The sequence below is a fragment of the Asterias rubens genome, chromosome 19, assembly GCF_902459465.1.
Source record: "Asterias rubens chromosome 19, eAstRub1.3, whole genome shotgun sequence".
Taxonomy (NCBI): Eukaryota; Metazoa; Echinodermata; class Asteroidea; order Forcipulatida; family Asteriidae; genus Asterias; species Asterias rubens.
Window position 1 is genome coordinate 11,739,049 of NC_047080.1, and position 26,680 is coordinate 11,765,728.

At 37.6% G+C, this 26,680-nt stretch overlaps 1 protein-coding gene and 1 non-coding gene across 3 annotated transcripts in view; both read left to right on the plus strand.

The window, feature by feature from the left end:
* The first annotated feature begins 792 nt into the window (after nt 1–792).
* The window catches only part of LOC117303094, a 75,797-nt gene continuing 49,909 nt past the window's right edge, over nt 793–26,680 (plus strand). The window contains exons 1-2 of one of the 2 annotated variants that reach the window (XM_033787172.1): nt 793–859; nt 23,013–23,906. In XM_033787172.1, coding sequence (XP_033643063.1) covers nt 803–859; nt 23,013–23,906 — 951 coding nt within the window. In that variant the 5' untranslated portion in view covers nt 793–802. Of the gene's footprint in view, nt 860–16,423; nt 16,534–23,012; nt 23,907–26,680 lie in introns of those variants that run through there. The other variant, XM_033787173.1, reaches the window with a different exon arrangement.
* Nucleotides 11,477–11,549, plus strand: Trnan-auu. Its single transcript has one exon. It is a non-coding gene; the product is annotated as a tRNA-Asn (tRNA).

Here is a 26,680-nt window from a genome sequence, read left to right on the forward strand (position 1 = left end):
TTGTATTGTGTTTCAGAAGTGGAAATATTGTTGTACCATAGAGTAAGGATCTGTCCTTACACTATGATTGTACATGTAGCTGCAGTAGTTTGTGACTTCTTAATACACGTACTGTGTACATGTAGGTCAGTTGCCTTTCATCCGCATCCTTGAGTGTTTTTTGGGGGGTTGGAGGGGGTGGAGAGAGGGGCTTTGCTCAAGTTTCTTTCCAGATTTGGGGGTTTGGGTAAAAGTAATTTTTTAGAGATTTCTGGTCTCTATGCTTCAGTTTTGTGCAAATTCCTGCTTTTGTTCTTCATTTAAATTGCCCATCAACAAAATTACCGGGTGTTTAAAAAACTTCTTTTTTGTGAGTTTCTTTTGAATTGCTCTTTTAGCTCATCTCGGGTCTTACAAGTTTCTTACAAGCAATCATATGATTTCTTCAGCTGACCAGAGTATCAGATTTCTGTTTAAATTTTCAAAAGTCAAGATTGGTTTTGGTCAGATCAAAATTTAAGTTGTTCAAAAACTCTGTCTCCTACTCAGTGTAAGTCACACTTGGTCATTTGCATCTTAGAGCAGCATCTCACATCCTTCACTTCTCCAGCTTACGGATTATCCCACTCAGAAGATTTTCTTCCTTTGTAGCCGAACCCTCTTGAGAAATTACCCATCTTTCCGGAAGAAGAATTGTTATTTCTGCTTGAATATTGAACCAGACAGAGTGTCGGGTGGGCACACTCTCCTACAATAGTTTGTGCAAGATTGGAAAAGTGTGAGTTCAGGATTTGGAAATGTTCCTTGTGGAGAACCTGTTATTATGATGGAGCAGCGAAATTCATTAATACCATCGGTCGTTCGCACTTGGGTTTCTAAGGTAGGAATGTTTTTGTTTACCTTCACAAAATACAAGGAAAGTTTTTATTTGTCAAAAATTTTAGCTTTGCATTGGGGTAAAGATTTGTTTTTTACCCTTACTGAGTATATAGTGCTAAAAACACATTATTGTATTGTGTAAGGGTAAAAACAAATTATAATTTTTTATTTTCAGTAGGAAAAGACACTTCAAACGACTTGGAGAATGTAAAAATTACAATCATTGTTGATATGCATGTCAATTATATTGACACAAACCAACTTTATTTGTATGTAGTGGCTAATGTAGTGGTAGGCTTTGAGATCATGAAAACAATGAAAGTGGAAATACGGCAAATATAGCGCGTCTGCGTCCCAGTGGAAATACGGCAAATATATCCCATATGCAACTCGGCATTCGGCCTCGTTGGATATGGGACGCAGAAGCGCTATATTTTTGTCGAATTCCACTTGCGCTTGTGTGATAACTTATATTAGTGTTTATCTTTTTTTACATTGCATCACAGATAGAGTCACTCTTCTGCCTCAAATGCCCTCAAGTAATTTCATTGTTTTTTTCCCTGATTCATAAAAATCAAGGGGTGCAGTGACATATCAAGGGCAAGTTTAAAGGAATTATTATTCAGTCTAGAGTAGTCTGGAGGTCTCATATCATATGTAATACATCACTGGCCTCATTGGTTCTATTTTGGCAGATTAATAATTTTTGTTTTGCACTTACAATTCCAGAACACCTGCTGTTTAGAATATGCAACATCAATAATGACTACACCTGTCACTCCAAGCTTTATTAAAGATTAAGCTGTTATTAATAAAGACCTTGTACAAATGAATAGCATCTCTTAATAAAACCGCCTGTCTTAGGATCCTTCTTGTGTTTTATTTCTTTGCAATTTGAGCCAACTAAAAAGATCCTGGGAATAAAAAGAAACCCCTTGCATATAATAACATCACTTGCAAGGTTCTTCCCATGCACAACCACAAGCTAGCATATCGAAGATTTGCGTGCCCCGGATACGTGCACGTGCAACAATATTATTATTATTATTCAAAAACACCGGTTCTTTTCAGAACTAACACTGTCTAGCACACTTCCTCTAAATGGTGAAAGTTGTTTTGCGGAACAAACATCACAAAATATGGTTCACAATGAAGGATGTTTCTTACTCCAATGATTGCATGATACTACACATAGACCTAGTCTTTTTCTCCTAGTTCGACTCTTTCTCCTAGTCTGCATGCCAGAGAGCTTATCCCTGGTTCTTGTATGTCAAATAATTTCATCACGGCACGGTAGTGAAATTGGATCCAACAAGCAACAGTGAACGAACAGGCACAAACACATTCATGTGTCAATAAAGAGAAGTTATCATCAGCGGAGATGATAAATGTTTATCCGTAGACAGACGCCCCCTAATGAAACCGGTCCAAGGCGCCCCAAGCTCAATCTTGTTTGTCAGATCAATTGTTGTTTCGTAGTGTTTGCAATCTTCACTGATTGGAGAGTATTCACAGCTGTAGGCCTGTGTCGTTCCGAGAGTAGCTTTCTTGGTTTTGCGATTTTTGGTTTGTTTCTTTGGTCCATTCAAAGCCCACCCATGGCCTATAACAATGGCTCTGATTTTTACTAGAACGCTTCAGCAATAAGCCAATTTCATAAAGAACAGAAACTTACTAAGCACAGTAAAATATTGCTTAAAAGAAACAGCTTACCGGCAGCCTAGACCCTAAAAAAGTTAATTCCGTTGCAACTGGTGCCCTACTCATTGTTTTGCTTAGCAAAGACATTTTCAGTATTTTCTGCCAACTTTGTGGTATTGGGTCCATGTCATATCCAAAGAAAGCTAAGTCAACTAAAACTGCCTATGAAACTGAGTCTCGCAAGATAATAGGTCGGCTCCTTGACTGTGGATCTAAACATGTGATTAAACCACATGGTAGACAGGGAATTTTTCGAACATGGTCACACTCTGATAAACACTATGCTATTCCACAGTTAGAATGACTTTGTAAAACTATCACATTGTGTTTTTATTACTGTTTACCTGTTGTTTTTTGTGGTTTAATTTTAATTAATATATTTTTATTAAAGGATTTTTATGCAGTAACATTAAAAACTAAAATACAGGAAACCCAATAGAAAATTGTTTTTAATTTAATTGTAGTTCATCCCATCTGTAGTAATCTGTATGATCATTTGCATGATACGCAGTAAAGATTGCTAGTGACACATTTACACATGTGTATGGAGTTTTCCTACACTGACACTGACAGTGTAGCAAATCCCAGCCCTAATGCCTGAATTTTCTCAAGATTTTCTGGTATCCTCAAACAGCATCTTGTGCTTCAGCTTGATCAATTTAAATTGGGCATACAATGAGCATTGAAACGTAGCTGGAAAATCCCTCTTTGTATACTTAGGATTAAACTTGAATTCTCAGCACTTTGAAATTTGTCTAGTGTAATGGTTTGCAAACTATGCATATTGGACCCTTAGGGGTATCATAGTTGTGTACTACACCAACTGCCTGTTAATGTGAGTGAGATGGAAATGCGTCATAGCTGGGGTCTTATTACTGCTTGTTATGGCTCCCGCTGTGTCTTAGACGCTGCGGAGAGGGAGATAGCTGGTGGGCCTTGATGATGTCAACATTGACCTGGGCTCTACGGTTTCGAGGAGAGACTCCGTAAATAGACTTTTATTCACAGCGCATCTTTGCTGTGTTTGTCTGTATACAACATGTTGTGATCTCTATCTATTTATAGGAGGAGGAGATTGCTTGCATGTTGAGTTCCCGTCGAATCTGTTTTTTATTTTCTTACAGTTATTGGATTTTCTTTTTATAAACTTATTTTGAGTTTTGGAAGAGTATATGCATGCAAGTTTATTCACTGACCATGGTTTGTTTAATCAAAGAAGGTGTTCAAGTTTTTCAGAGAGACAGTCTTAGAAGCTACAGATTTTGTCTGAATAAATGTTTGATTCCCAACACCAAAATCGGGCACTTCTTGTAAATTGTCAAATTTTGTACACAACCAAAGTATCAGCTATGAAATCAATGTTCTTACTTCATATGCCTAGATCGGGTGGGATAACTTTTCGTTTGGCGCCACCACTTTTTCACTCATTTTTACGAAAAGGGATATCTCATTGAGGTAAATTAGATTCTATATTTTTTCATATCGAATGAAAAAGTGGTGGCGCCATACGGAAACTTTGGGTGTTTGTTGTTTGTTAGAATAATCCCCTCGCAGCCATATTTGGGATTTTGTTCTCATCTCTCTTTTTTTTTTGGGGGGGGGACTAGTTCAACCTACATGTTTGACCCTTCTCTTCCAACTGTTGTTTTCTGAGTCCATCATTCCTGACGATTCAGAGTTTTCTTTCTCTCACCGTCTCTTTGTCCTTGCTTCTTTGTCCCAGCACTATACCTTACAAGCACACTTCAGAACCCTTTATCATCTTTCTAAAAATAATAAAACATGAACCAAATCAAGTAGGGACACTTCTTCCTTACTGTTCAGATCTTTAAGGACCTATTGACTTTTCATATGATATAAGAGAGGGTGGCATTCTGCCTCGTGACATTATGCCAGAGCGTTTCAGTTTGCTTTCTTAGATGCTTCAGTAGTGCTTCATTATCGAAGGCTAGATCTTAGGGTTGAACAACCCCTTGTAGAATTTAAGAACGTGGATGATTAGTGTGGTGTAGAAATCACGTTTACAAGGAAATGACTTGTCGTTTTCTTTTTTATATTTTATTTATGTATTTTTTTATTTGGTTTTATAATGTACTTAATTTTATTTATGCGTTGTGCATTAATCAACAGCAAGAACCTGTCACAACTACTATGCTGTGGTAACTAAATAATCCAATTCTCGAAGGAATCAAGATGATTTTGTCATATGGCAGAAAATTGTTTTTCTCAAACAGGAAGAAGGACGATTGTAAATATTCTTAACGGCATTGCTGTACTCCGCATTGACCATCACAGGTGTCGTAACCCTCATCCAAATGCAGATACAGGACCGCGATCGATTTGACATCTTGGCTGCAGGGCGCCGACTATTTAAGCATCTCTCCCTCAAACAATCTCAAATTACTGGCAACACGGCCATCGATAATGTATCTCGTAAACTATGCAGGACGGCAGCTTTGCGCTAGGATATGTAGGGAGATATACCTCACGGTGTCTATCATGAGAGCTGTTGTTGAGGTTGGATTTATTAATCTGCAGCTAAACGCAAAGTGACACAGTAAAAGTATCCCACGTTCCAACGTGATGGATTTTTTTTATTGGAATTTGATCCTAAATGAGACTTAGGAGCAGCTTAAGATTTATGTCTTTAGAAATCTTTCTACAAAGTCATCATATTGTCTTCCTTGAAAGAGAGTTTCAGATTTCTTGTCTTCTCTCTTTATTGCTGATGAAAACACCAATAGCATTATTAAGAAGCTCAAACGGGGGGGGGGTATACCTTCAGTAATTAATCCAAAAAGATAGAAGCTCTGCGGTTGCTGATAATGTATAACACTTTGAAAAACAATTCTCTACAAAGAAATATGGTTGTATGATGTTGTACAATATATATCTTGAAGAAAAAGACACTGCACCATTTACACAGACATGTGTTGTTATTGTCTAGGTGGTCATTGGTCCAGTCAATCAAACCTATCCTGTTTTGCTTTTTGTAAATGTCATATAAGTTTTAAGTCTCCTAGAAGGATTGTGAATTTATCTTCATTGTAGTGACAGGTTGAAATTAAGAAGTATTAAAAGGAATGGATGGGTGCATCTCAAGAAAGCTTTGGCCAACGCTCTTGAGTGCACTTCTTGTAATCAACTGTAGATGTATTAAAAGGGTTAATGTTACATATGGCAAAAAATATCTTATTGTTTTTGTTTAGAGAATTTGATTCTTTACACACAAGAAGACTGATGCACTTAAAGTGATTACAATCAACCCTTTTTCTTAAGTACGAGAGGCAAACGAAATCTCCTTGTACAGTTCCCCTACTTAGCATGTCGCTGACCCATTGATCATTTGCATCATTACTATCTCAAGATGATTTCTTATTTGGGCTGAGACAATTTGAAGCCATCTTACGAACCTAGAGTGCAATTAACTGCAGTTTTTCCAGACATGTCTCATTAAAGTTATGAAGAGAGAAAAGTGTCAGTGTTCGTCAAGAAGTTATTTGTATTACTTTGAAATTGTTCTCAGTGTGACCAATTGTAGGTGCATTAAGATTTTGAAAAGTTGGAAGTTTAAGATCTGAGTATCCAACTAGAATGATGTCTTAGCAATATCTAATGTCGAGGTTTTGTCTCAAAGTAAATTGGTGTTGTGAAAAGGTCTTTTATACAGCCTCAAGGCTTTCATCAGTTTAAAAGTAAAACAAAAATAGAAAACAGTATTTCTTGGAACACTAAGTTCGCACTTGGACAATGTGTCAATTAGCAGTTGATTGATATACTCTTGCTCAAAAACATGTGTTGGTTACCAGGCAAACCTCCAGCCTACAGTCCTTGTATTTACTTGGCTTAAGCTGTCAGATTATAAATCAAACAAATATCAAATCAAATTTGATTTATGAGACAGCAATAATCTCCATGTGTATACCACAACTTTATGAAGTCAGTCTACAGAATAAAATTAACAACAGAGCGGCAAACTCTCTCTGATTCTGCAGAAATTTTCTTAAAAATAGACCAATCTTTCCATGTTCTGATGAACAAATTTGAAAATGTATGGAAACGTTGTTTCTATTACGTTGAGTGTAATTCTAAATATTTCCCTGATTTTTGTACAACATCTCTCTGATTACAAGAGGCAAATATTGGCAGCTCTATAGTGTAACAGGTGTCATTTATGCTATCAATTAAGATAATATATTACAGGTGTCACCATGATAGTAGTAGATTCAATTTGTATCACAGATACAGTTACACAATGAGTGTCATAGCCATATACAGCACACCACAGCGTCAAAACATTACAATCATGGTACCTTATTAAATTTGTCATGACCATGTCTTGTTCAGAGGAGCAGGCTAATGGTTACAGGGACATCCCATAATGTAGTTTGGCCCTGAAAAGTTCAAAGGAGCAAAATTAAACTTAAAGATACTGTAGTTTGTTGTGTATTTGGAAAATAAATTATGGTATTTAATCTTAATCTGTGCAAAGCTTGTATACTCACACCATCACACCAACTTTGATTTAAAGGGAGTTGTTGAATTTGGTTGTCTTGAGAGGTGAATTAAGAAAAAATTAAGTAATTGAAGCCCCACCCCAAAATCAGGCACTTTGAAAAAGTGAAATGACATTTTAAAACTGGACGGCCACTTCAAGGTGAGGGCAACACTTCATTGACCAAACCAACTGTCTCCAGGCTAGGGGCACATTGCCACGCAGCTACTAATGGGGCTGAAACAGCAAGGGTTACCCCCTTTATAGTCCTCAAGAATGTAGGCATGGGGGTATCAGCCTCGAGCCTGGCTGGTTGAGCAGAAAGCACTTACTTCCAATCTTACATTTTAGTTACTAAGCTCAAGGACACACAATTCTTAAGCAATCTACTCCAATGAATGAAATGACCATTGGATTATAGGTTTATGGTATCTTCATTTAAAGTATTTTATTGGAATGAATAAAGGCACCGTACTCTGCCTTTAAAAGTTTACAGAGTTGTTACTTGTGTGTCTGCACAAATGCCAGATGGTTAATGATTTTATAGGGTTCACATGTGTGAGAGCATGGTGCCTATAAGTATTAGCTCTTCATGCATGGAGGACGCTTTGTGTGAGTTTAGGCAAGTTTCAGTCCTGCTAAAGGTTGAGGTAAGGGGACCATTCAAGTGATGGAGTAGTGGAAGGGAAAGCATGTTTCTTTGTCGCCTTATTCAAAGATTATTTTGGAGGAGAGTTGAATTTGATGATTCCGAGGTAAGACAATTGTTGCTGGGGAAGTCTTTAATTGTTGTGTTCAGTTCAAGGATGGATGTTTGTTGGTAAATTAGGGGGTGATCAAAGATGTGCTGTGAATCAGATGGCAATGTGGGACATAAATAGAAAGTACAACTACTACTGGTTGTTCACAACCGGTATATTTAGGCTTATTGTGTAACACAAATCTTGAACCATTTAACTAACTCCTGACCATATTCATATACTTCCGTGTAGGCATATTTTATTTTCACATAATAAACTCACCTGAATACAAATTACATATTTCCCTTTAAATTATTCCTTTAAGCTTATTTTAGCAAACCTTTTTTATGTGTCTTCCTTTGAAAAGTACACAGAGCAGTGCAAAATGCATTTGCCATACATGTATGTACTACTACCCACGTGTCACCCACATGTGGATGGACAGTTGTTTAGGTGGGTGGGGCTTAGGGGGTGGTCTTGCAATGTTTTCCCAAGGTGACCCGACTTTAATGTGCATCATCAAATTAAATTGTTAGTATTGCCTTAAGGCCTTTGCCAATAACAGAGGAGAATATGTGGTTTTGTTTTGGTAAATATTATAACGATGATGAATTTATCTTTGTTTTTAGTCCTGTCTATTTTAAGAAAGCATGAATGTTGTGTTTGCAAATATTTTTGAGAAAATATAATTAGCTTTTGTAAACTGCTTACAAACCAAAATGATCTATGGTTTATATGCAACCAATATAGTAAATGGCCTGACGCTCCGGCTAGCAGAAAGGGTCTGTATATAAGTGTAACAGAAAAATATTTTTCTAACGGATTATTTTACCAAGGTTTTATTTGATACGGCCTTTCTCACGTAACCATTCTCAATCTTAACGCAGCTGAGAGTCCAATTTCCTCCCGTCCACTGGTCTCCCCATGTGACTTCCGCCTTGGACTTACCCTTCTCTTCAACCCAAAGTATCTCATGCAACTCTGAAGCCTTCAAAATCACCTGTTATTTGTTGTTAAAACCTGTCCCCAGGGATCAGTACCCTTAGAAACCTCCGTTTATCCGAGACTGATCCCCCCCACGCCCCCCCCTTACCGTTTTATACCACGGTACACTAAGCATCTCACTGACTTGACATTTGGTGGAAATGTCATTTCAACCCCGGTCATCCCAGGCCGTTGGGCATCCTCTTTAAAATCGACTGATTTTCAATAGGTGTCTTCCGATGAACCCATCAACCTTTTCATCTCCTGTATCCATCTTCTCCGCTTCCGATTCTCTTTTCGACAACCCCTCTGAGACTGATGAAAGAGCAATTGCGAAAAGATTACACAATCATGATCAGTATCTGGTTTCATGTACAGCTGCTTGTGTAACGAAATTGCCGCTTAGTAAAAAATTATCTTAAAGTGTTTCAAAGCCTTGGAAAAAGGCCTGGAATTGAACAAGCTTTACAAGCTACTTCTAGAATCAAACCTGTAAAGTGTAAAGGTTTAAAGTTATTTTATCCACATTTGTCTACTTCTTGTAAAACAAAAGGAAGACAATTCAACAATTTAGAGTGTACATAAGTTACTGTTTCTTGGCAACACTTTTTTTTTTAAGAATTACAAAAAAATCATGAGACAAATTATTTTTCAGTATTTTCAAAATTGAAAATGATTTTGTATAATTTCTCCTTCACGCCATTGCACTCTCCTATCTTTTGTTCTCCTTAAACCTGCCATTTTTATTTATTCATCATAAAAAGTGAGTGAAAATGAGTTTCCTTTGATGGCAAATTGCCGATAGCTGTTACAGAAAACCTACACATTCATCGTGACTCTTTTCAGTTTCCCCCCACCCCTGATTCATCTCACTTGTCAAAAGTATCTTTAAGAGGATGAAATGATGGAGAAACATCTCCTCCTCCTCCTCGATACTTTAAAGGTGTCTTATTAGATTGCTTAAAGAGGCCTAGTATGACTTATCCTCCTACAAACCACCTACATTGATTGATTGCTCCTTAAGCTTTCATCCAAGATTCTGGCCAAGACGTCATGGAGTGGGCTCCTTTCTCAAGCAGTGCCAAATGACGTCTGTTTTTCTAAGGCCTACTGCCAATTTCATAGACGTATACAATTTTTTTCTTGAGTAGGGATACATAGTTGTTTTAAGAATCTTGTAAAACTTCTCAAATACAAATAAAATATGAAGACTTGTTTATGTCTGTTAAGACAATGTTCACGCTTCAAGAGGTGTTTGCACCATCTTATTCAGTACTTCTTTATTGATGTGACTACTTATGTATGTCAGTAGAGTGTATTGTTATTTACAAGGAATGATAGTACAAGTTCTGCACCAGTAATTTGATTTATTTGCAGAACATTCTATACAAATTTGTACTTAACTGTCGGATTATTTTCCAATGATCAGAGAGATCTAAGTTTTTAGTCTTGTCTATGAAAACAATTGATTGTATTATGTGGGCATTGTTCTGAAAGGACTTTGCCATGACCTCAAAGATCCTTGTCCATCAATGCCTTCTTGCTTTTAATGACCAGTTCAAGGTGATGCGTTTCCAAGGAGTTTTTTTTTAACACTTTAGAAGTACTCAATAGCTTGGATATCATTGTCTTTAATGGGATTGCCTTGAACAAATTATCCAGTAAAGCGCAGCATCTTGCAAGTGGCATTCTTGTTGGGGTATCTAATTTATTCCTCCATGGTTGACTCTGTGGATTGCTTTTAATGCTTCATGTAATACTGATATGTTTAAGCGTTACGTAGGAAGTGTCAACCTGAGAACAAATGAGGTCCACACAAGGCAAGGTTTTGAAACACTTTGTGGACTTGCATATTTCCACGCAGTGTTTTATACAGTGTTGAAGAATAGGTTTTATAAGTGCTAAGAAGATGTGTTGCACTTTGACAATGGTTAACACTCAATCATCTCGGTTATTCAAGACTTAGATCATGATCATCTTACAGATTAACATCTAACAATCCTCCAGATGTTTCGATAACCTCTATATCTCTTTGAGAGTTGAAGAAAGCATTCTATGAAGAAAGTATTTAGCCAGAAACAGTTAGAGCATGTCTTGACATTATCTTTCTCTAATTGAAAAAATCACGGCCGTGCAATCACCCCTTAATCGCAGGTGGTCTTACCTGACTGTCTCAGAAGGAGGAAGGAACCTGTCTATCACCAAGGTGGATACCTTCATGGGAGGAATCATCAGTCATGTAATAACCTTTCTGTCTCTCTTCAAATCAAATGAGGGAAGGAATTAAGACATCTGTCATGTCGTTCATTCACAGATTCTTGTAGTGTGTGAAAAAGACTTCCATGGATTGCTCATTTGAACTTTATGAGATCACTGGGGTGGAGAGCCTTTATTGCTGGGGACTGGTCTTAATGTTTGTGGGAGGGTGATGCAAACAAGATTTTGTCATATACCTACCTCCATAGTCGTACTCACTTTGCCAATTCAATGACCTGTTTTGTTTTATATCCATTTCAACTTTTATCAATATAAACCACAAGGGAAACTGACTGGATAAATTTTGAAATGATTTTTGGGGTTGAACAAAGAATTGACTAGAGTGGGATTCGAACCAACGACCTCCGGATTAACGTGCCGGCGCTCTACCAACTGAGCTATCTAGCCCTATATTGGCGGTGTCAATATAGGGCCAATATAGGGCTAGATAGCTCAGTTGGTAGAGCGCCGGCACATTAATCCGGAGGTCGTTGGTTCGAATCCCACTCTAGTCAATTCTTTGTTCAACCCCAAAAATCATTTCAACTTTTGTCACATTTTTTTATAATTTTTTTGTTTTTTGACAGATGAATTTAACTTAAAATTAAGTTAAGTTTATCACAGTGTTTTTTTACTATCTACATAATATCTACTGATTTTTTAAATTTAAATCCTCTTCTTTTTCTGAGCAAAATAAAATTCCTCTTGTGGATTTTCATCAAAATTCAAGCCCCTTTGTGTGCCCCCTGATCACTTCTGTTTACATTGATTCAGTAATCCTAGCGTTCAGCCGAGTCAAGAGTTATTATTCCTATGAACCTCAGAACTAAAGAGATTTGTACACTGCACACTGACCTCCTTTTGTGGCTTTTTTTCTAGGGTACGTACAAGCTGATAATCTAAAAGCTTTTCTTCTAATAAGAAAAGAGACCCTATTTTTTCCATAGCCCAAAGGATAGCTTTAAGACGATTGTTTACACAAGAAGTAAATTCAATAGGGCCACATTGACAAACCCTCATTTTATTAAAGGCAATCAATTTTGTAACTAAACCATACCCATCTTAATTAATCATTTTTATTATAAGGGTTGACGTTTTTTTATTATGTAGAGTTTTTTCCTGTGAGCTTTGCATAATCATTTTTTATTAAGCATCAAACAAAATTTTGATACAGGTTTCCTGCATATATTAAATATTAAGCATAATGTTGGGAAATACAGAGGCTGTGTCTGAATTGGCGGCTATGGCTGCGGCTGTTGCTAAGGCTGTTGCTGTGAGCCTCCTATTCTTCAACGCATGTTAAATTGCTGATCAAGCTGCAGCCATAGTTCAGCTAATTTGGGCATGGCCTAAGTTCAGTTTGTATCTAGGTTGCACAACTCTTTGCTAACCCTCATAAACTCTCGATAGTTCATCTCTCTCCTCCACTGTTTTGTAATTTCAGCAGAGTGCTCCCCCCTACACTGAGCATGGAATTAGATCCCATGTTGAGCAACCGACTGTATGTTTTGAAATTTCACGAGCAGCCCTGGCACGGATAGTAGTGTACTTTCTTTGGGTAAATTATTTTTAAAGATGTGGCCTGAGTCGCTCTGATAACACAGGGATTGGAACATTTTTATTCTAGAGACAGTTTTAGATTAGCCCAAATGGAAGTAGGGGTATATTATTTGTTAGGCAATTTTGAAGAAGTGCTTGGCAGTTTCTCATCTTGCAAGCTGGTCAGCCATCCATTGGGTGGCATGAGAATTATTTTGGACTGCTCTGGATGGCCTGCGGTCAATTCAGCAGGATGACCAAATGCCAGCCAAATGTCATCTGCCCAGCTAAATCTGGCCGCATATTCTGAATTCAAAGAGCCTGCCACTTTTACACAACAAAGAGAATAAATATTGAGTGAAAAAAAAAACGTTTAATGCTATTTTCGAGAGGGAGGGTTTGGAGGTTTTAGATGACTTTCCCCTTAACCGTATGACATTAAAGGTTTTCTTGGTAGCAAAAATTAGCATGGCCACTTTTTCAATCTTATGTAAGGTAGATGAGCACCGGCCAATAGACCTTTAAGCATGGTGCAGCCATCTTGAACTTCTTTTCCATTGGTATCAATGTAACCAAACCGAGGCTGGAAGAACAAAATAGTCTGGTTCCTATTTGCAAAATGGTTATTAGTATTCATTATTGTTGTTCGATACAAGGAATGTGACCAAGATGGAGACAGCATGATAAAGGTCTAAAACATTCGATCTCAGACTTGAAATGTCAGGGTATGATATAATGGCTCATCGTGCTCACTTTTATTGTTTTACTTTGATTGGTCCATGGAGATTTTCCACCTCTATGATTGGTTGATATGCAGTCCTTGACAGACCAACACTCACAATGACATTTTGACACACACAAACTTCAAACAAGTCGGTCAGTTTTTTGTAAGTTTTTGCTTGTTGTTTCATTTCTTCTTCCCGCGGGATGTTTTTTTACATGTAAATTGATTCACTGTTGCAAACTACTTTAAAACCAAAAAGGACTTATTGCAGACCTATAGGCCTATGCAAAAAAATAGTTAATGGCCTGACATTTCAACTGACCTTTCCAGAGAAAGACTCTGCTAGGGTCGGAAACGTTAGGCCATTAACTATATTTTGCATGTATATTGATTCATTAGACAATGGAGATCAATCATGCATGAGTTGAAAGTATGTGATTTTACTTATTTAAATAGTACAAACTGAGTAAATCTTGTCTCAAGTCTGACAGAAATGGATTGAAATGACTGAAACTGCAGACAGAAATGAAGGGAGGAAATAAGGTGACAATTATCGCAACTCTGTTCTAGGTATTTGACGTAATTCCCCTCTAAGCCGCGCCTACTTTACAGAAAATGGATCAGCTGATTACCGGCTAAGCCCATAGGGATGATCTAGCTTACTCAGAAATAAGAAATGCCTTTGAGCGGTGAAATAGGTGATTTGTTTGGGAACAATTACACACTCAAAAAGAAACGTTTGTCAGCTTTGGATCCACAAGTAAAAAAAACATGTTTTGAGCATGCAGCTGATATGAATGCGTGTGGCACAGTTAAGTATTAAAAGGGCTAACTTTCAGAGTCATTAGGGACTTGGACTCAGAGCAAAGGTACTCAGACTTGAACTCGGACCAAATGCAACTCGGACTCAGTGGGAAGGACTCAGTCTTGAACTCAGACTCAATGGACTTAAACATCAGGGACTCAACTACAGCACATCGAGAGACCAATACCATGATGTGTTTGTAGACACTCATTTGTGCAATTGGTAACATGCTTCAAATTCAGTTAAAATATTTAAGAAATCAGACACAAAGAACTTTTGGCAAGAATGAAATACAATTCACATCTTTGTCCTTTGTGAAGTCCGGTTGTTACCATATTTGGAGATGTAGTGAGTCTATAACATCTGGTATTCAATAGGAACGCTTGTCATCGAAATTTGATAAGTACATAACCACAACCACATGTTTTCACTAAAAACCTCTCTTTAACCTAATCCTGTCTGCTGTTGTGGTACTATGCAGTGATGATGTCATTAGGTATCCATGAGCTCATTGTAACTTCTTCTCTTTTCCCTTTACCTAATTTTATTCTTCTCATTAAATTTCAGTCCCTAGGCAATCCAACAAATCCCTCAGCTAAAACACAGTCTCTAAGAAAACAAATTGAAATTCAATGGTTCATGATTTTGACTGGATTTGTTTAAAAAAAACTGCGGTTTGAGATTGTTTACCAATAATTGTTCACTCTTGCCGTCATTTATTGAGTGTTCTTCAGATGGAGTCTCCACTGACGTCATTGCAACGTGAGTGTTTTTTGATGTCCAGCCCCCTAACTGTGGACTGACTTTTGTTTGCACAAAGCTACAAATTTTTTGCCTTGCCAGGGTTTAGTAATTCAATGCTATTTTGGAGACATGAGTTTATAATTAATTGTAGGGTACACCTGTTGTTGTTTTTTAATTAGTCTAGAGTGATGAATATATAATTATATTATTGTCTCAGGTATCATTTATATTGGTACCAACTGGTGTCAATTACGTACCGATTTCTTTGAGATTAAATATCAAACCTTTGTTTTCTGTAAAAACTCTTGGCTTTAAAATCTCATGTTTGTTTCCTTTTTATTTCATTTTTTTGTTCATTACTGATCATTGAAAGATCTTTTAAAATCAAGAACTAAAATTATAGTATTACCATAAAAGGGGATTTACTGTACACTTACAGTCATATTTTTGTCTGTAAACATATTCAGCCTCTTTTTACCCGATGTTTTTTTCAATTTTAGTTTGGGATCATTGCTAGATCAAAGGTCATTATCAGAGAATTGAGTTATTCCGATCAAGTTCAGCCGTCCATATGGAAAAGCTATCTATCATTACACACTGCAATCACTTTGCTAGCTATATAGAGATGGCAAGTCATCCATTTCATATAGATGGATGGCTTTTGCCGCTTTCAGGGTTTGATATTATTTAACAATTGGATTATGCTAGCTGCTCGGTCATACAATCCAGAAATTCTGATCAGGAGAAAGGATGCTGTATGCGAGTACCATCTTTATTTTGGTACCAATAAGATGTAAGATTGTGCGTTTCTTAAGTTGTGAAATCTGCCCAAGCAGTGTAAAAAAACACTAAAGGAATGGAGTTCCCAAAAAAAAGATGTTTAACAAATTCATGTTCTACTCGTGTACTATGGAACATTACAATCCAGAAATGCTGATCAGGGAAAAGACTGCAATATGCAAGTACAGATGTGATTTTAAACCATCTTAATGATGATGCAAATAAGATGTTTCTTTCTGAAGTTGTGAAATCTGCCCAAACATTCAAGGAAGACAGTTTTGAAAATATCTGCTTAACAAATTTTGTTCCTACTGGTGCTTGGATGGTGATGGGAAATTTTGTTTAACACTAACTTGATTGAAATGTTTTTGTGCACTCGGATGAGACATGGAGTTCTTTAACCTTGTTTTTCAAATGAAAGGGGGAAGAAAAATGCTTGCAAGATTTTAAACCTTGTCTTTGTGAGTTAATAGAAAGATAACAGTGAGGCACGGAAGGGAAGGAGGAAGGGAAGACTTGGGAAATCACTGAGGCAAGATGAGGACGATTTGATGGAGCATGTGTTGTCGGGTGGTGAGCACATCATCTATCATCATTTATTGCTGAGAAGAATATCGCAAGAGGAAGTGATCGTCCGTTTTAATGTTTTCATTTGCCACATGGCGGTAGACGGAGTAAGGAGCGTGCGGGTTGTAAGACGTTCAGTCTGTGGATGAGTGTCAGATGGTGAGCACCTTCGTTGGAGCTTTGTCTGTGATAAGTCCCCAGATGGACACTTTGTGGGTTAATAAGTGATTAGCTTTACTGGATTCTAGCGGTGGGATCTGAGGGGATCTGAAACTCTCAAGGCGGCTTGTGGGAGCGTTTGTGAATGTCTGCGATGCATGGCACTGACGTTATGTTCATGGTAAGTCGCTTTGGGGTCCTTTAGGAGATGAAGTGTGACTGGATCTTGGCTTGTGGATGTTGAGGATAATATCAACTGTGTCGCACGCACGCAGGGTACTTTGAGTATGACAAAATCTGAACTGTAAACTAGGGGTGTTAGGTCTTCATTTTTTTCCATTGTCTGTTTTGTAATGTTGTGGGTAGTGGGGATATTATCAATTTGTCATATATGCAGGGTACATTGAATATTGCAAAATCTGAACTGTAAACTAGGGGTGTTAGGTCTTCATTTTTTTCCATTGTCTGTTTTGTAATGTTGTGGGTAGTGGGGATATTATCAATTTTGTCATATATGCAGGGTACATTGAATATTGCAAAATCTGAACTGTAAACTAGGGGTGTTAGGTCTTCATTTTTTTCCATTGTCTGTTTTGTAATGTTGTGGGTAGTGGGGATATTATCAATTTTGTCATATATGCAGGGTACATTGAATATTGCAAAATCTGAACTGTAAACTAGGGGTGTTGGGTCTTTCATTTTTTCCATTGTGTTATTGTATTATTGTAGATAGTTAGGACTGAGGATAATATCAATTGTGTCATCACCAAGGGTACGTTGAGTATGACAAAATCTTAAGTGTAAACTAATGGTGTTAGCTCTTCATTTTTTCCATTGTTTGTCTTTTAATATATTGCTTCAATACATTAGAGCAAAATGTTTACACTGTAGCAAGTTCTTAAACCTGCGAGGTATCACTCATCAGTCTATAGAGCCATTGGACTGTTTGTGCACGGTCCGTCCCTGGTAAAGTTGTTTTTTGAAATCTTTTATAAAATGACCAAGGGCTTTGATGAAACAATAGCTTGTAAGTATGAGAGATGCTTGTTTTATAAACCCGATAAAGATGGTTACAAGATATTTTATTTTTGTTGAACAGTTGGCACTGATTGTCTTTTAGGGAAGATTCTGTTCCTTTTTTCTTTTTTCTCCCCCAAATTCAATTCTGAGATATTTCACTGGTTTACAATCAACATGGACGAACAAATAGTAGTAATAACACAGTTTTACCTTGATAAAGGGTATTAAACATACCATAAAGATGATTGAAACCTTGTCTAAATGTCACCAGGATAAGGTTCTCAGTTTGATTCTGTTCATAACATGACATTGAATCTGTAGCACATTGTAAGCGAACACCACCAGAACTGCGTTATGTTTTGTCAACACTGTAATGTCATCAAATTGAGCTTCTGAAGCATCGGTACTTAACACCTCTAACAAGGTTATCAACAGTATTCACCACTCAAACTTGTCAGGTAATGAAGGATAGTCGGACTGTTGAGGAATGGATTCCAACCCTGGCCTGCCTGGGTCTGAAATTTCACTCCTGAAGGGGCTTGGACTTTGACTTCTATTTGGCGGTTAACTTAAATCAACGACTGCTTCAAGTCAGAAGAATAGATCTGCTCTGTTACATGAATCTATCCCTGGAACAATTCAATCTTATTAGACTTTGTTGAAGACACATTTGTGTTTCCAGCTACATGTAAGTCTTTCTGCTATCTTGCTTATTGGGTCGCTAGGGTGTGTAGTTTTCTTTCTTTCTTTTGTTTACAAACCGCATTATTATTATTATTTATTTGATCTTGGCAAACCATACACAAATTAGAAAGAAACAAGTACATGAAGATTAAATTAAAAAATAATCCAATCAAGGAAATAAAATGGTAATCAATCAATTAAGTAAGTAATAATTATTTAGATCTACACCTAAAATCAACCTGATACCTCTGGTATTTGTATTTACTATAACCACTTCTCTAAAGTGAAGGAACCTATTATTAGAATATCAGACTTGGGTATCTTTTTTTTTTTTTTTTTTTTTTTTTTTTTTGAGTGGAGCTCTAAGACTCCGTTTATTCATCAGCAGTGAAAACAAAGTACAAACATCTTCAATGGAACATTAACACATACTGTTAGACCAATGCATTAGGATACAAGAAGCTACAATCCCGGCCAAAATGCTTGGGCCACCCTTTCCTGATACAACAGTTCCCTGTGCACTTCCCATTCACATTCACATTCAAGATATTTGCACCCCCCGCCCCCGCTCAATGTTGATTGTAATTCGGAAGACAGTCGGCAAATGGAACCAACATTGAAAGGGGGCAGGGGGGGCCCAACGAGATATGGCCGGGATTGTAGTTAAAAGACAATGACTTGGGTATCCTTTACTCTAAGATCAAACCAGTTTATTCAATGTCATTGCCTCTGTGATATTAGTTAAGGTTTTAACAAGATAGCCTTAAAAATCTTTTCTTGGTTTTGGCGGATTTTGATGGACTTAAAACTACACAGCCTCTGAATGAGACAAAGTGTGAGTCTTTTTCATTCAAAGGTGTTTAGAATTACGCGTTGGGATTGGTAAAGTTTGGTTTGATTTAAATAGAAATAAAGTATAATTTAATGCAGCAAGACTTGGTTTTCATAAGTTGCTTTGCACCTGTCTTAGGATTTGTCATGCCTGGGCAAATGCAGTGATTTTCTTTAATTGTCTACAAAAATTAACATCTCAAAGTGGAATATCATATCCCTTGAAGCCATATCAGGAAACGGTGCCTCATTAATAAACTAAATCCATAATCAGCATTCAAACGTTTTCTATATCCACTTAAAAATCATGAAAGAAACGGCCTGGGGATCGAGAAGTCATACTCAAGTCCCTCCTGTCTATTCCCTCGGGTGATAAAGACGAGAAGCACCAAGTGTTCTACATACCCTGTATGACGCCCGGCGTCTAAATACTTCAAATCATCTCAAGACATGCTCCTTAGTTCCTAATCCAGGGAGTTCTTGTTTTTGTTCACAGAATACCCTCTTTACATGACAAAACATTAGTTTATGGCCTCTATTCACTTCGTAGGCCAGACATGGTATTCTTCCTATTAAATCTGATTTCTGGGGGGTTTTCTCTAGATAAAATCCAGATTATCAGGGAAATTATTATTAATGAGCCTGAAAAACATATACCCTGTGTAAATGTAGGTCAGCGCTTGTACATGTACTCAATAAAATGTCATTCTTCCAAGGGTTCAAAAGTTGTTTGTACTGGGATCCCAACAATAATACATAATTCAATTTTTATTTAAAAACTAGTTATCATTGCCAGATTTATTTCAGGCAATACCTTAACTGCAAGCTTATGATTTCTCAAATCTATAAAAAAAATACCTATCTAAAATTTAAATTTTAAATTTGGGGGTAAAAATTTCTCTGAAATTGCACCTAACATCATTACATTTGGTTGGTCCTTTCACCAACAGCCAGGTACCTCAATGCTGACCGCTGCATCACCTCTCATTCTCATGGTTATGAAACAAAATTTTCCGGCCAGAGTATGCTAGCGTTGTACTTACCGACCCCAGGTTGTTACTTAGGGGCTCCCAGCTACCACTAATTGTTCTGACCCTGGGTTTTCTTAGACTTATGGCCATCCATTTCAATTGCTATGGTAACGTGTAGACCATGGGATACTGATTCCTTTATATGTAAAAAGCCAAGGTGAGAATTAAGATATTTTATTCTCCTTTCTCAATATACACTCAGGAAATTTGCAGAGCATGTTCCTAATACTTCGTCCTGATCCTTTTTGATTAGTGGATTACATTTCATTAAAAGCATTTCAGAAACCTCTTAAACAAGACTCTGAAAGTGTCAAACAGCAGGTGTTTCTGGCAGGTGCACACATCTTTGAATGAGTTTGGAGGAGGAGAAAATCATTGTACTTTATTTGAATACCTTTTTGAGATGTTAGATTGTGCAACCTTTAAATTTTGTATTATCAAGCTATAACCCAAAAGGGAAACTAACTGGGTATTTTTTTAGAAGATTTGGGTTTGAACAAAGAAACATTTACTAGAGAGGGAATTAAACCAACAGCCTCTGGTTTAAGGTGCCGGCGATCTACCAACTGAGCTATCCAGCTCTAAAAGTAAAAATAGCTATTTTATTCGTAGGGAAACTGACTGGGTAAAAAATTATAAGATTTGGGGTTGAACAGAAGTCATGGTATTCAGAAGCAGTAGCTATTGGTGGGTTGTTGGTTGGTCACTGTTGGGTTGTGGGCTGGCCCTGAAGCTACCCCTTCACACCCACATGTTCACCCACTCCAACTTGGTGTTGACATTGCCTAGATGATCCACTGCCCACTAAGGTGAACTGTGACAAACCATTTAACCCACCCTTTAAATAACAGGTTGAAAAATTACTGTTCTCTGTATTATGCGTGCTCATAATTCTAGACAAGAGAAAATTGCTCTCTGCTGGATTGTTCTCAAACCTATTATATACTCACAACTCTGTAAACAATGCTAGGATTAACCAGGGTTTGTTAAGTCCCAGTGATGGGTTTTATGGATGATAAATTGCCATTTTGTTATGGCTTTGCTTCAGTGAAATTAATACATCCATTAAAATGCTCTGACCTTTTTAAAAATGTTTCAGCAGCGTATTGCTTGTGAATGCTTAAACAAAAATTAAATGTCTAGGGGCCTTTAGACAGTTGTTTTGCAAAAGTGATAATTTAGGTTCTGGGGTTTTGTTTTGGGTTTTTGATATAGTGATGTTTGAAGCTTTGCATGGTGTGGTAAGCAAGAAGTAACCATAACTAGTAAACTTGTGGGAACAACCATGTGTAAATCGCTTTTTGAGGGAGATGTGGCTCTGAAATAAACAAACAAACACACACAAGTATTGATGTATTGAAAATGAGTAAAAAAAAGTGACAAATCAGTCACAAAAAGTGCAGACTGGTCTTTGACAATACCAATGATGGCCACATGCTTTAGGAATCGGGTTGACTCATGAGAAGCTACATAATTAATACACCCAAAGTATTTACAAAATGTATTATGGTTTGAGGAATCCGAAAGAACAGCCTGCGCAATGTGAGGGTGTCCTCCACTTGAGTGAATAACACATCAACAACATCACAACCAGCTACAGGAAACAGTTACAACATTAATGTACCCCATGGCTCCCTACCCCCTGCTACCTCCTTACACTACATCCTTGTAAGACGAGCCATCTGTCTTGACTTGAAAAGATTGAAAGTCTTCTCAATGATGAACCTTTCTTATTATCGAACCCCTTGTATGCCAGCCTTCCTTGTAATTGCTGTACAAGGCCGTCTCTAATGAAAATCCCTCCTGAGCTACACTGTTAGATTCATCAAATTTTCTCTTTCTGACGTTGTTATTTATTAAACTTGAAACCTATAATATTGTTAATGCATAGCATGGCTTCTGCCTGACACCCATGCTAAGGGGATAGTATATCAAAGGGATGAAATGGGGATTTAGAGGTTCACTTACTATATGGTTGCACTTGTTATGAAGAACAAATTGGTGCCTCTAACCTTAACCTGGTCAGAGATGCTTGAAGGCAAAAAGTAGCTAAGCAAAAATTATGATTACCAAAAAGGTAACCTGCCAAAATACTGTGTCACATGTTCTGTATGGACTGGTATCATGCTTATTTTTGCTTAAATATTTTTTAAGCGCTGGTGCTCGCATAAACACTCTATGAAATTGGGCCCGTTTGTGGCTTCAAGATGAAAAGCCAAAGCTATTGAATGCCTAGTCTTGGCTCAAGGCTGGTCAAGCCAGGTCTTGTTCTTGATGTGTAAATAAAAGACATGTACATGTTTCGATTAACTTCTTGTAACGACTTAAGTCAAGTCTGTATGAATGTTTGAAGACCTCATTGTGGTCAAAGGTTAAAAAAAGCGCAACCAGATAGCATCTTAAAACTTAAAGCAACAATTACTTGAGGAAAAGAAAATGTGTCTGTGTAGGTCTCATCTTTGAGCAAATGTTGAGTTTACCCAATTGGATAAAAATCCTCTATTGTTTAAAAGAAATAGAATAATGGAATTACCTTGTATGAAATGTTATTGGTACTTATTAATAAATGTTATACTCCATTCCATTTCCAATCAATGAACAGTATCTTGAAGTACGAAAGTATTCTGAGCTTTCACAAATTAGACAGTTACTCCAAAGATTGTTTTGTTGGTAGCTAATTGAGTGGTGTTGTGCAACAGGTGCGACGTCTCAGCAGTTGGGAAGGGCCCTATTTCATGGCGCTGCTTACTGAAGAATTCTGCCCTTAGGGTGCTCTATAAAGTGCTTACTTCTATTGGCCATTGGGCTTTAGCGTAGAAATCGATGATAAGCAGAGCCATCAAAATTGACACAAAAAAACACCATAGTTATTGGCAATAGCAGTTTCCATGTTTTGGAAAAATGCAAATTGCAGGGAAAAATCTGGAGTCTGATTATAAGGAGAAATCCCTGTGGCCGATCTGTCATTCAATCGTTGAAGCTCATATTGTCCAATTAACCTTGGTTTATAGCAATAATTGCTCCCTTGCTGTTATGTTTAGTAAATTATCACAATTTTTGTTAAAGTTGTTTGTTTCGTTCTGTCTCTTTCCAGACTCTAGGGGTTGGCGAAAACTCAAGAGCAGTGACAACATCGTCATCATGCACTATGGAAAATAACAATGATGGTCGGATAAAAACAGTAAATCATATGATGACTGCAGATCGACCTAAGACCCTACGAATGCCAGACATGACTAAGGATTCAAGCGATTGTCAAGCCGCAAACAGTTATTGTCCGGATGAAACGGGTGATCAAGAAGGGCAGAACTGGGAAGATGCTAAGACGTTTGACGAGGAGGACAATTCTCCGGAATCCCAAGACGAAAGTGAATCTGATGGTGCAAAAGACTGTCTTATCAAAAAGGAAAAGGAGAATGCAGGAAGAACGAATCAGAAAGAGGAGCGGGAACCAAGGGAACCAAGGTGCACCAGGGAAAAGAGCAAAGAAGCTGAAGACGTTGTCTTAACTTGTGATCGAGCGAGAGGCGGGTATTACTTAGAGGATGCTCCTTATCAAGGTCTTATCCGCTCTGCCTATGAGCAAGATGATGCTGGACGAGGTCAGACACATATGAAGAACAACTCCTCGAACACTAATTATAGCCAGAGTCATTTGGATTACTCAACCAGCTCCTGTAACTCCTCCCCTGGCTTTTTAAGACATCATTACAGCTACGACCATCTCAAGTCGTCAACCGCCTTCTCCGCCCCAAGTTCACCCGCCTCTAAGTACCCCCAGCGTATGTCTGAGAAGAAACTGCTCCACAGGGCAGAGCACTCGTCCCCTGACTTAGTGAACTCACCAGGGGGTAAGGGTCAGGGGAGGTTACGAAAAAGCCTTTTTAAAAGATTCTCAGGAAACAACAAGGATGACCTCTCGGGAGAGACCAGGGCGGGGTCGATGAGGGAGAAGAAGAATCCCAAGAAAGTTGTGGAATCCAAGAAGGTAAGGTCTCATATTATTGTTTTCAAAGAGGGCACTGTCATGTAGCGACCACCATTGACATTTTGTGTCCGTTGTTTGTACTAGCTTGTATCATCTTTGTCAAATTTTAAGTGCGTTCAACTTTAGTTGTGGAGACTATTGCTTGGCAAATGACAAAGGCAGTAGCCTAAATTTGATAATTTGATTAACCGTGATAAAATGTACCATGCAATTAATGAAAGAAGTTCTCTATATCACTCTGAAATGTTTTGAATGTATCACATAATAGTGCACTTTCACAAAGTAGTAGTCATGTCATTAAAACACCACTAAGAAAAATCCATAGGGATTTATTTTAGGAGCAGTGCCGAGTGTAGATTCTGCATCATGCATGTTAATGCTGCCCTCTGTTGGTGAAATACAGTAATGGTTTATGGCTTGGAGAAATTTGTGCCTTTCACTTTTTATTCTGTTTCTCTTGTTAGATTAACCTTGTTTTGAAATGTTTGGTTTTTGTTTGTCAACGTTATCTGAGCAATGTAGGTTAGAAATAATTGTTACTGTTCTCAGTAATTTCTCTGTATAATTGGCACTATCAGCGATTATTGTGCAATTTGTGGGATCTGATTGCCATGGTATTTGATGTCTGCTTCAACCAAAAGGCACTAAACCATGTCATATCGTTAGTGTAATTAGACCCCTTGGAAAGTGAAGTATTGGGTATCTGTGTGATGCGTGGGGTCTGTATGTGTTCCTTGAGTAGCAGCCAGCCCTTCGTGGTGTGTGGTGATTATCGGACTTCCATCGAACCGTTTCCCTGGTTTTCATCTCTCCCACACACTGACAGCCTATCTTCAGCTCAGCCCCATCAACTTTGAAATTAACACTTGGCACTTACATATCACATCTTCGCTGCAAAATGTCAAACGTTCAAGGTGGTATGCCACTGGGCTGGGCATGTAATCTTCTATGCCCAGATATCTCTCCTCCTGATGAGTTAACTCCTGTGACGTTAATTGTTGGTGACTGGGGCCTCATTTTATGAACCATGTAAGCAGAATTTGTTCTGCTTATGGGAAGCCCATATTTTGTGGGGGTTTTTGTATTGTGTGATTTTGTGTTCACTTGAGCACTATTCACACGACAGCAATTTAACAGCTTAATTTTAGCATGGTTGAAAAATGTAGCAATGTTGGACAAGATTTTGCAAGAGACAAAAATTGTTGTCCTTTCACACGAAACACATTTTGTAAAATTGAACAACCATGCTACAATCTAGCAAGGGGCCCTTGCTAGATTGCTCTCGTGTGAAAGGAGCTTTATTACTGGGTTTCCATTTCATAGCCTGCTGACCTAAGCACACAAAAAAGGTATGCTAACCTTCCGGTGCTACTGTATGAAAATGAAGGAAATAACAATGCAAATCAATGGTAAGCGTTCTAGCTGGCTGCCTAATTTTCTTGCTAACCAGTGAAATAGTTTACAGAAGCAAATTTGTTTGCTTATAATTAAGCCAGCGTTGTCTGCATAGCAGTTGTACAGGTCCACTGTTACTTCTAGAAGTATTTAGTAATGTAGGCGGTGAACTGGAATGCTATGTATCACCTTTTTTTTATCATGTGGTTTAAAGATTAGGGAAATTGGAGTTGATTAATTGGTGTAGGTGTTATATTCACACCATGGAGCGTGCTCTATGTTCAATTCAATTCAGGTACAAAATGTTCACACAGATGGTGTTATGTTCACAGCTTGTCATGCTGCTTCTGTTGGATGGATAGCGCCCTCTTCTGGTTGTATTACGTTGATGATTTTGTGTAAAGAATTTTTTTTTAGGCATGTTGGTAATGTCAGTCAAAAGAGTTTGTCTTTGTATGAAAGAATGTGATGAGCTGCAGCATAATAACTCTCCCTGATTCTACTGAAAAATCCCTGAAAATAAACCAATCTACTCATGTTGTGGTGAACAAATCACTTGAAAATCTCCCTGACTATATGGAATATTTTGTTCCTATTATTTATTGAATTTAATTTTAATATATCTCCCTGATTGACAGAAAAAGTCTTGGTTACAGCATGCAAATGTTGGGAGCAAGTTTTCACAGGTTTGATTCTAACTGTGATCCATCTTTATCCCTGAACCTCCCAAAAGTACAAGTCAGTTTCCCAATGCAGTAGACAAACAAAAACTTTTCAATTCTTGTTTTTTCAGTGACAGACCTTTATCCCATATACCTTCTTTAAATATAGCTGGTGGATGAACTGTTTTAAGAACTGATGAACCAACCTTGATACATTGTAGGATACATTGCATGCCAATCACTTAGAAGAGAATGATACAATATCACATGTTTGCAAACCCCTCATACTTCCTGAAACCATCCTCTCTGAAAAATAATCTTCAGAGCTGATTCAATCTAAGGTAGTTTACTGATGATAGCACTTAAATCATTTTATGAGACGTCCCGATGGGGCAGACAAAACATTGACACAAAATGTAGCAAGGCGTTCCAGGAGAGTTGAATGCTCACAGTTGGCGAAGATTCGAAAGTGGTCTGTTGAAGGATTGGACTTGGGTGAATCAGTGATGCTTAAATGATCTCATCCTTGTGAGAGAAGCAGCTCGTTGAATCCTGACTACATTTTTAAAATGAAGAAAAGAACATCTGCACCAATTATTGAGAGTCGTCTTTTAACCACTTTTAAAATTAACGGCAATAAAAAGTTACTGGGTTATAATTACAGCAGCTTTCAATAGTATAAAACATTTTGAGAATCATATAGAAGTGTAGATGTTT